This window comes from Notechis scutatus, chromosome Z (genome assembly GCF_049901735.1).
Source record: "Notechis scutatus isolate UNSWTSFEM ecotype Mainland chromosome Z, rNotScu1.2, whole genome shotgun sequence".
Classification (NCBI taxonomy): Eukaryota; Metazoa; Chordata; class Lepidosauria; order Squamata; family Elapidae; genus Notechis; species Notechis scutatus.
Window position 1 is genome coordinate 29,077,189 of NC_142025.1, and position 11,425 is coordinate 29,088,613.

The 11,425-nt window shown below is 33.9% G+C and overlaps 1 protein-coding gene across 9 annotated transcripts in view; it reads left to right on the forward strand.

Annotated features, from left to right (window-relative positions):
* Positions 1-7,851, forward strand: part of SATB1 (SATB homeobox 1) — a 107,479-nt gene extending 99,628 nt beyond the window's left edge. For 5 of the 9 annotated variants that reach the window (XM_087946387.1, XM_026673565.2, XM_087946388.1 and 2 more), the window contains 2 exons: positions 24-119; positions 6,148-7,851. In XM_087946387.1, coding sequence (XP_087802513.1) covers positions 24-119; positions 6,148-6,651 — 600 coding nt within the window. In that variant the 3' untranslated portion in view covers positions 6,652-7,851. The remainder of the gene's footprint in view (positions 1-23; positions 120-6,147) is intronic. The other 4 variants (XM_087946389.1, XM_087946391.1, XM_087946390.1 and 1 more) reach the window with 1 other exon arrangement.
* Positions 7,852-11,425: the final 3,574 nt, after the last annotated feature.

Here is an 11,425-nt window from a genome sequence, read left to right on the forward strand (position 1 = left end):
ATGTTTGTTTGTTTTTCCTTTAGAGCCCCTCTCCCACCACCCTTGGGAAAGGAGAGCATAGAGGCGCTTTCTTACCTGGCCTGCTGACAACTGGACCTTGGCTGGGTGCTGCTCCTCAGGTGAGCTGGCACAGGATTAATGTGTAGGAGAGACATGGAGAGGTTTTAGAACTTGATCCAGCTGTTTCTTTCCATTTATAAACAAATCAGGGTAAATTGTCTTTTTTAGGAATGGCTGAGGCTTAATTTTATTGTAACCCAGCCTACAATGTATTTAAAGGGCAAGTTTTAAATACAAATTATAAATAAATTGTGTCTTTTTAAAGTCCATTCTGTTTAAAATGTAGCATTGGACTTTTTTCCCCCTATAAGTAATGGATTACTCACTACTCTAAGATTTTCAGTCATTTATTGTATTATAAAAGCTATTTATAAAGCTTACCAGAAAGTGATTTATAGAGTTTTTCAGAAGTTAGCATAACTGTGATATTAAAAAAAAAATGAAGCAATTGGACAGTGGTTGATCAAAATTGTAAAAGTGAAGTAGCTTACAATGAGTGATTTAGCTGAAGAGGGTAAACAAATAATTTACTATAAAGTGTTATTGCAAAAGCCTGGAAATCACATATTTGAATACACTTACCACATGTAGAAATAAAAGGAAATAATTATGCAGCAATATATTTCCAAGATTCATCCAACCTGCTAATAAAATTTTGTTGACTTAAAATGTTTAAAAATGAATCCCTACTGAAATTAGTAGCTACCAGTTCTAGTAATCATGGATGGGCTCATTATTTATTTAATTGTGTATTTTTTATATCCCACTTCATACTCAAGGCATTCAATTTTAGCAGTATAAATTAAAACATGAATATCAGTTAAAATTATAACCAATCCAACTCAAAAGGCAAGATAAAAAATCTAGTATTGTCTGGCTTTGAGTACTAGCATATAAGCTAAGAAAGCTGTTCATATACACAACTCTCTTCCCTTATAATGTATAGTACTAGTAATTATTCCCAGCAGATTTTATGGTTTATACACATAGAGATACCTGTTAATGTAGAATTTTTCATCAAAAATTGGAACTTGTGGTGCTTCAGTTTTTATGAGCCCCAAATAGTATAGCCAATAGTCAGCAATAATGCGACATGGAAATCATAAGTATTAGGCCAGCCATACATGTCAAGAGTTATGTTAGTTGTCAAAATTGTTTAACTTGATGCTAAATGTGTTCTAGAATAATTAATTTCATAATTTTATATTTTATTATATCTATGTCCCAGATTTTGTCCATGTTTCTCAAAGTAGCTTCTTAGGTAGTGTAACATTGTTTTATACATACATACCCATGCACACACATGGTGGGAGAGAGAGAGACTTTTTTCCTTACAACTTTATGAGATATTTAAACTTCATAATTGAATAGTTAGGGTTTTTCTGGACTATAGCTGACACTATCAAGCCCTTCATACAGGCAGTTTCTTATAATTGTAAATGATAATAAATGGTAACATATGGCATATGCAACTGTGCTTTTTTAAAAAACAAACTTAATTTATTAAAATATCTTTTTATTGTGTTCCCTATCAGAGAAAATTTCTGAGGTTATCGATTATATTCTCATTGTTAATTGTTATTTAATATAAGACAAAATATGTAGCAAGTAGTAAACAAAATATGTTTTTCTTTTTGTAAAACGTATGTATTGTTTATTATAGAGATTTAACTAGCTAAAAGTTCAGGATCAATTTATGTTAAGTGTAACATAAAACCAAGTGTGTTCTGTTTACAGTAATTTATCCAATACACAAGGTAGAAATTAAGTTCTATTACTTTTGAAAACTATGTACTACAATTGTGAGATGAGCTAAACATCGAATTAAATAATTAGCTTACAGATACTGATTTTGGTTCTTAGTAATAATTTGAATAATGATAGTTTCCATGCAAGCAAAGGGACAATGAAGCTGCCCAGTGACCATTCTCTGACACTTGGCAGCTTCCTTCATTGTCAATGTTTATACATTCAAAGTGAACATCTTTAGAGGAAAATATATTGCTGGGGAAGTTTGCATAGTTAGGCTTTCCCAGCAAGTATAACTTGCACTTTAAACCATTTTAAAGTATAGGCCAGGAGTGTCAAACTCAAGGCCAAGGGGCTGGATCTGGCACATGGGGTGCTTAGATCTGGCCTGTGGGGCTGCCCTGGAAACAGCGAAGGACTGGTCACAGTGCTTCTGCCAGCAAAAATGGAGCTGACACAGGGTTGCAGGAGGCCGTCACAGCCAAAAATGGAGCTTGCAAAGGCTGTGTGCAGCCCTTCCAAGCTCAGTTTTCACTACCAGAGTGCCTGGGCTACCACAGGTGCCCCTGACGTGAGTGATATCAAACTGGCCATGCCCACCTTGGCCAAGCCCACTATGGGCTTAATTTGATGTAAAACTTATTCTGATGCTAGAGATTTTGTGCTTCTCATTCATTATCTTCTTTTTTTTCTTCCATTCAATTCTGTCCAATTCTCAGAAATTGCCTGGACAAGTCCCTACAGATTTTTTTATTTTTTTCAAAAATGCTTGGACATTGCTTTTTTTCAAAGACTAAACTGAACTAACTAGCTCAAGGACACCCAGCTGTCTTTGTGCCTAAAGCAGGACTAGAATTCATAGTCTCCTAATTTCTAACCTGATACTTTAACTATTACTATAAACTGGCTATTTTATCAACATAGGTTTTCTTCTTTTTTTCTTTTTTGATAAATATATAGTGCAGACTTGAATGCAACAATTCAGAAATGAATGCAGAATTTGGTTTATACTATGTACTGAAGTATTTATTTGAATTATATTTTTATTTAATGTATATGCCTCCAAACTCACTAGCCCAGGTGATTCTTGGAGGTTACAATAAAATGAAAGCATAAGCGTAAAAAGATTAAAATCAAGATTAGAAAACCAATCAGTCTCCAACATCCAACATAGCATGTCTCTATCAGAACTCCAAGGTCCAGGTTTTAAGGCCAGAAGACTTATGATCTTGCCTCCTAAGGCAGACTTAAGATCTTGCCACAGGAGGCAGGATGTTTCAGAAGTGAGAGCCAGGGCAGAGAAGTCTCTTCTCCTTGACTCCATCAATTGAAATGCCTTGGCTAATGGGATCCAAAGAAGACCCTTTCAGCCAGTGCAAGTAAGCCAAGTCAGTTCCATTGGGCAAGACAGTGTCTCTTATAACCTGGTCCCGTGCCATTAAGAGCTTTAAAGGTAATAATCAAACCTTGGCCCTGGAAGCAAACTGCCAAATAATGCAACTTGCATAAAATGGTGTTACATGTGCCACCCAAGGAGCCTCCAGAACTGTCTGTGCCATTGCATTCTGTACTACCCATGTTTTTCCGAAAATAAGACCGGGTCTTCTTTTTTTTTTTTTTACCACCAAAAAAGGCATCAGGTCTTATTTGGGGGAGTGGGGATGTTGTCCACTGACCTCACTTATGTGCATCACCCTGGATTCCTTTTCGGTATCAGAGGCCTTTAGGAGCTTCTTCTGTGGCCAGCAAGGCCAGTACTTCTTTCCTGAAGGCCTCTGCAGGCAATAACAGAGCTCTGGATCAATTCAGAGCTCTCTTATCAGCTGCAGAGGCCTTCAGAAGAGCTGTGCTGTCTGCAGAAGAAATGGGCTGGCAAGGCAGGCATCAGGGTGTGCGAAGTCTGGTTGCAACTATCCAAAGGTAAATAGTAGGGCAGCTCCACCCCTCCATCCCCACCATAGCCTAATTTTTACCCATGCACTCTGGAATGGGTGGGGTCTCAATTAGGGCTTATTTTGGGGGTAGGCCTTAAATTGGGCATACATGTAAAAATCAAGCTAGGACTTACTTTCAAGGTCATATTTTCAGGGAAAAACAGTAGCTGTAGTTTCCAAATATTCCTCGAGGGTAGCCTAATGTAAAACATATTGTGGTAATTCAACTGAGAGTTGACTAGGGAATGAGTGCAGGACATCATGATCCACGAAAAGATGCAACTGGTACATAACAAGAAGGCTCTCCTAGCCACAACTGCCACTTGCTCTTTGAGCTTTGTTGTGAGTCTAGGAAAAAACCCAGATTACACATAGCATATAAAAATACAAAAGTACCTGTAACATTTTTTTTTAGAAACATAATGGAGCACTCACTACTTCTAGAGGCAAGCGGTTCCACTAATCATTCTCACTGACAGGAAATTTAATTCCAGGTTGAATCTCTGTTTGTTAAGCTTCCATCTGTTACTTCTTGTCTTGCTTCAGGTACATTGGAGAATAGATTGCCCCTCCCACTTCTCTGAAAATGCCCCTCAAATATTAGAAGACTGCCATCATGTCACCCCTAGTGCTTTTCTTCATTAGACTAGACATTTTTAGTTACTGCAACTATTCATTGTATAATATAGCTTCCAGTCCCTAATCCCTTTGTTGTTCTTCTCTGCACTTTCTAGAGTCTCAATATTTCTTTTTGTATCATGCTGGCCAAAACTGGATGCAGTATTCCAAGTGTGGTCTTACCAGTGCAGTATAAAGTGGTTCTATCACTTCATATGATCTTGATAGTATCCCTCCATTGATGCAACCTAGGACTGCACTGGCTTTCATGATAGCTGCAACACGTTGCTGGCTCATACTTAAGGGATTGTCCAGTAGGACTGCTAGATCCTTCTCAGTTACTACTTAGGCAGGTATCACCTACTCTGTATCTGTACATTTTTTTCTTGCCAAAAGTAAGTGTAAAACCTTACTTTCCTCAACATTCAACCTTACTTTCCTCATACTGTATGAACAAAGAAGACCTTTTTGTTCATACATCATTTTGTTGAATAAGGATTCCTTCTTTCCTCTTTTAAAAATAATGTGATCACACCCAGTCATTTGGAATTCCTTGTTAGAATCAGATGACATTTGCAAGCAAAACTGTTCCTTCAATGGAAAATATATAGTCAGTCCTCAATTTATGATTATTCATTTAATGATGCTTTAAAGTTACAACGATGCTGAAAAAAGTGACAATACTTACAATACTTCCTCAAAGTTGCAACTGTCATACCACCCCCCCACAAACGTATGATAATAATTTGAACACTTGGCAAACAGTTTTCATTTACAACAATTGCAGCATCTTGTGAGTGAGTGATTCCAATTTGCAACCTTCCCAGCCAGCTTTCAACAAGTAAAGTCAATGAGGGAAGCCAGATTTATTTAATGACTATGTAATTCTCTTATTGACAATATGATTTGCTTAATTACTGCAGTGATTCACTTAACAACCCCAATAAAATGGTCATAAAGTTGGGTCCAGTCACTTGATGACCCACATTTCTCTACTTATCTACTACAAACATACTGCAATATATAATAGGTAAGAACCATAATTAAAAAATCAGGCATGATCTACACATACTTTTCTCAGACTCCCTTCCCTTTGTAAATCCAAATCTTCCCTGATTCATGTCTATACAAATGGTGAGATGTCTCAGTACTTTTCTGCACTGTACATGCGTACTCTTTGATCTTTGATAAACTGGAATGAAAGTGCTGTTTTTTATTACTCAAACATATAAAGTGCCCTGAACTTTTTATGCCAAAGTAAGTAAGTAGCATTCATGGATATTTTGATTATAATACAGGGGTCAATTTATGAACTATTGATTGAAATATTGATAATGTTTAGTTAACCATCATTAGCATTAACATTTTTATCAACATGCTATCTGTATTTAGTCTTTATTTCTAAAGACTACTACTTTATTAATATTAACATAGTATTAATATATTAGTATAGTATTAATACTACTCTAATAGTATTACTTGGTATTAATGCTATTAATAGTATTGACATTACTATTAATATTAGTAATTGGTATTTAATATTATTAATTAATATTAATTAGGAATATTATATTATAGACTGTATAAATCAGGAAAGGCAAATGTATGCAAGAAAAAAAAAAGATGGTGAAAGTGAAAACCAGAGGGGTAAGCATTTTATTGCAAATCAAACAGTGTTATGGTTGTTTCTAAATAATATAGGTGAAAACAAATCTTTTTATTCCTTTTTTAATAAAAGTGTCTTTCTCAATGTGTGTTCTTAACTTTTTCTTTCATTGTCTATCAGCAACAGCAGCAGCAATCCCAGCAACAGCCATCCCAGCAGCAGCAGCAGCAGCAGCAGCAGCCCCCACCTCCAGGTCCCAGATTACCCCCAAGGCAGCCAACAGTAGCATCACCAGCTGAATCTGAGGATGAAAATCGTCAAAAGAATCGTCCACGAACAAAAATTTCCGTAGAAGCTCTGGGCATTCTTCAGAGTTTTATTCAAGATGTAGGCCTGTATCCAGATGAAGAAGCAATCCAGACTCTGTCAGCCCAGCTCGACCTACCAAAATACACCATTATCAAGTTCTTTCAGAACCAACGATACTATGTCAAACACCATGGAAAGCTGAAAGATAACTCAGGCTTAGAAGTAGATGTGGCAGAATATAAGGAAGACGAGTTACTTAAGGATTTGGAAGAGGGTATCCAAGACAAAAGTACGAACACACTTTTTTCAGTTAAATTAGAAGATGAGTTATCAGTAGAAGGGAATACTGACTGTAACACTGTATTGAAAGACTGATAAAAATAGTATTTATTCAACAGCATAACTGCTTACTAATAAAAAGAAAAATCCATCCTGTATACTGTCATCAACCTCTTTATTCATTGTTTGGCCTATGAATCTTCCAAAACTTGCACAAAATTTGAAAAAATTAAGGCTAATACAGACTGCACTAAATATTTTACAAACTGCTTCAGCGATAGAAATGAAGCATTGAAGATGGTTTCATATTAATTTGTGTTCACTGGGTACATCAACATGTATCCAATAAGCATGATATCTGTGGGTTGTTTTTCTTCTTATTGTTGTTATTATTATTCTAGAGCTTTCAGACAAGCATTATTTTGTGACTTATTGTTTTTATTTTTTCCCAGTTATTGTTAACACTCCACACTTGATCTATGAAAGCTTAACATTTATTTAAGTAAAAGATAAAAGAGTTAGTTACTCTTGCTCTATTGTATGTTACAAAAGAACTATAGACTGTGAGATGCAGTTTAAAGTTCACATATGCCAACAAATGCCTTGTATTATATGGCACTGCCGTAACTCAGATTTTTTTTCAAAAGTAAGAAGTCACTGTATCTTTTTCATTTTCATTTGTTATATGAATTTTTGAAAACAAAATGTGAATCATGGTTTTTCCCATTATTTATTTGTAGATCTTTAAATATCATGTTGTAATTAATTTTAGAAGTTTCCGTTAAATGTAATATTGCTTCTCTTGTTACCATATTGGGTTTTTTTCCTATTTATAAGTGTATTTTGATGGGCAGTAAAACAAAGTGTCTTAAAAGTTTTAAATAGAAAAAATGTGCTTTACACAGTTGCCTATAAAAAGTGCTCTATGTTATCCAAGCAATTCATACTATAAGCTTCACTCTTATTGTTGTATGCAATTTTTACTATCATGCAAATAAGCTTAGGTAAATCAAACTAATAGATCACCTTAGAAACTTATGCAATTAATGTGAAAATAATTGATGTTTGCAATGTGTCTTCCTTTGGTTTACAATCAATTTTAAAGCTACAGCTGTATAAATTTTCTGTATAAAGGTGTATTTCTTTTTTATGAGTTTATTGCTATGAAAACACCAGTTATTTTGTTACAGCTGGCTGTTTTTATAAGTGTATCACAATTTTCTTTATGCAGAAATGTTCTGACTAGGAGTGGTTATTGACTGTAACTACACAATTAAAATTGTTTGTATGGTATGATATGATAGGGTTTGTGTGCATTTGTGTATCTTACAGAAATAACACCAAAAAGTGTGTTGGATTTTTTATTAATTATCTTGAAAGATCATTTTCAATCACCTTAGTAAGAATTTATATTCTGGATTTTAAATTATCCTAAACTATGAAACTGAAATGATGCTTTTCTGAAACTCAGTTTTACTGTAAAAATCATAACCTGTCTCGACTTGATTTTAAAAGTTGCCTGGCGGACAAAGATAGCAGGATATTATTGAGTCAAAAGGCTATCAGGCAAAAACATATTTACAGTTCCTGGCAGTAATGCACTTATAATGAATGCAGCTGGTTTTGTTTTACAATATTTGAATTTATGATAACACTGTTTCTTACACTAACATATACACATTTTAAGATAACCATTAGGAGACACAAACAAAAGAGGAAGGATATATAGTCCTTTGCTAGGTAAGTTTTTATTTAATAACATTAATAATGATGTTGGTAAAAATAAATTATACGGTTTTGATTTCACATGGATTAAATGTTCAGGCTTGTAGGAGCTGATGTGATGATGCAAAAGAATACTAAGGAATATATCATTTGAAAAATAAAAGCATATTAAGTCTTTATAAATTCCATTTAAACATTTAAATGGAAATTTAAAGCAATTATACTTCATGGCTCATGATTATTACGGAGTTTATGACTATAATAATTCTTGAAGAAGTTAGGTTTTTGGACTATGTAATGTTTTATACAAAGATAAGTAGTTTCCACTTCTGTTGAAACTTATTTCCAATTAGCCAGTAGCATTGGATTACAACTCCTACAATTTTTACGATGGCCACAAATCCAAATGCTTGTGGAAAATTAATTTAGTGTTACAAAAATAAACAACACAAAATATATTAGTATATTTCCCCACTTTTTGATTGCCATAACTAAAACAGAAATGGCAAACCTCTATATCACGGGTGTCAAACTCACTGCATCACATTGCCAGCATGTGACCTTTCATGACATTTCCCCATTCATGGAGCTGGGTGGGCGTGGCCTGCATGTGACACATCTCGCTCATGGGCCACTAATTTGATACCCCTGCTCTATATACTTTAGATGAACTATAATTTAATGTGTCATCTTAACCATGGTTTGTTCAAACCAACTGATAGCTTATGATTTTAAATTGGCTTCTTTTGCTAAACAAGGTGAATCAATTTGACATTGGAATATAGTACAAATCATAAAACAAGGAGAATACATTTACAGTTGTATGTATTTTTTGACAACTTGACTGTGGCAATTAGGTTTCATTAAATGAAATTGTGTTTCATGGGGGTTTAAGATAGGTCTTAAATAGCCTTTTAAAAGTTCAACTTAATTTCAAATTATTATTAAACAGTCATAAGTTAAAGGCTACCTGTACTTCCTTTCTCCACTTTATGCCACTAATGGTCAATAATTTGCCATGAAATTTTAGCATTACAATTTCTTGGGGTGGATGCTAGAAACTATTACAGCATGCGGCAAGTGGTATATATTCTGCAAGTTGCTTTAAGCCTGAATGAAATGTTCTATGACTCAGGAAAAAAAACACAGCTGGTTGAAAACTAGCCATCAGTGAAGTGCTCCTATACAAATTGCTTGGAGGTCTCATTTAATCCTATTTAGTGACTGTTTTTACAATTTACTGGAGAAGCAATTCATTTAAGGTTAAAAAAAAGGTTGCTTGCATTGAACAATAAAATAAAATCATTTTTAATACTGAGAAGGCTGATCCATTCTCTAAAAAACAATTCAGTTTTCAGTTCATATTTCTTTCTCATGTATGTAATTGTAGGCTATAACCTTCCTGATGAGAGAACTCCAGCTTGAAATAATTTGGAGGGGAGGGAGATGCAGATGACAGTTTAGCCAATTGTAATTGGTAGAAAATGTTGCATAACACTTCAGATAGTGGTTGACAGCCCAAAATGGAATATAAATGTTTTGTCTTGAAGATTTGCAGGGCAAGACTTCCATTTCTGCACTGTACTATTTGATCCAGTTTTTCAACAATTAACATAGCAGTGATGTAAATACATTGTCAGTACGAATGTTAAATCTGTAAATTATTACTGATTTAATTTTGACATAATACAAATGGATCTTGACTTTTGGCCTTCTATGATGTGTTATTCCAAAAAGTTGCATCATGTTAGATATATCTTGGGAATATTGTCCAATGGCTGGAATCCAGATATGTTCTTGACTCTCCTACCTCTAACCTTACAGCTCTACAAAGTGTTCTAAAAAACACCCTTACTTAAAGAAAATAGTTTACCAAGAGTTGATACAAAAATTTAATCAAAAAGATAATGCAGTTACCTAATGCAAAACTTGGACTTTCTATGTGAAATACTCTAAATTAAAATTCTGACCAATTTCTTAGCTGGACAAAATTCCCAAATGTTTTTTAAAATCATTTTAATTGCTTTTAAAATAATAACAGGAAAAAACCCCAAAAACAACAAAACACAAAAATACATGCTTTAAAAAGTGAAACAATTGAACAGAAAAAAAAAAGTATATTATGTTGTTATAGTAAACAGTTATAGTTCTATATATAATTACTTAATATAAACAAATGTATGTTTGTGTGTGTGCATTACACTTTCTATCACACTTTTTAGCCAGTATTTGACTCCCATATTTCATTATGTTTATCCATGCAAAGTCCATTTCTATAGGCAGTCCATTCATAAGTAACAAGTGTAATCAGATCTGCAGTTCATTGAGTAAATGGGACCCTACATCTATCTTTCCAGCATGGGGATATCCATTTTTTTCACTATAACAAGTGCACAATCAATTCACACTGCCCAGTTGTCAAATTCAGTGTAATAGGAATGTAATTCAGGAAAAATATTATCTTCTGAAAATGAAAGATTTTGTTGCATAATCACATTTACATAGTCCACCACATTCTCCCCAAACCTAGCAGGTATAGGACATGGTAAAAGCATGTGTTTTAAAGAAATATTGTCTTTCTTACAAATGCAACAAAATGCTATCCTAAACAATCCTTTTCTATACAGATATTATGAAGTCCAATAAATTCTAAATATTATCTTTTGTTGTATAGGTTGCAATTTAAGATTTATTGAAATCTTGCTATAGAAGTTAAAACTATCCCATTGTCTTGGAATCTCTAATTTTTATTTCACTTATCTCTTAACATCTGCATGTCAATTAGATTCATTGATAATAAATATCTATAAGAACTAATAGTAGGTTTTTTTCAGTTTAAAAGATTTAAGCACATTCTGATATCTCAGTTATCTCAGAAGCTGAAATCACTGATGGTCCAGGCATAATTGTTAACCTATTGTAGCTGTAAATAACACCACTGAGTTATATCAGATGATGATATTTTCTCTCAATACAGTATACATATATGTTAAAATACGTATATGTTAAAAATCCATCCTCATCATCTATCAATTAATCTAAAGTCAATATCCCTGCTTTCATCTCATTTTTCATATCACAATTTACCATGGGAAAAAGTATCTAATCTGTTTTTATTTGACATTACATTCCATAGTTTTGCCAC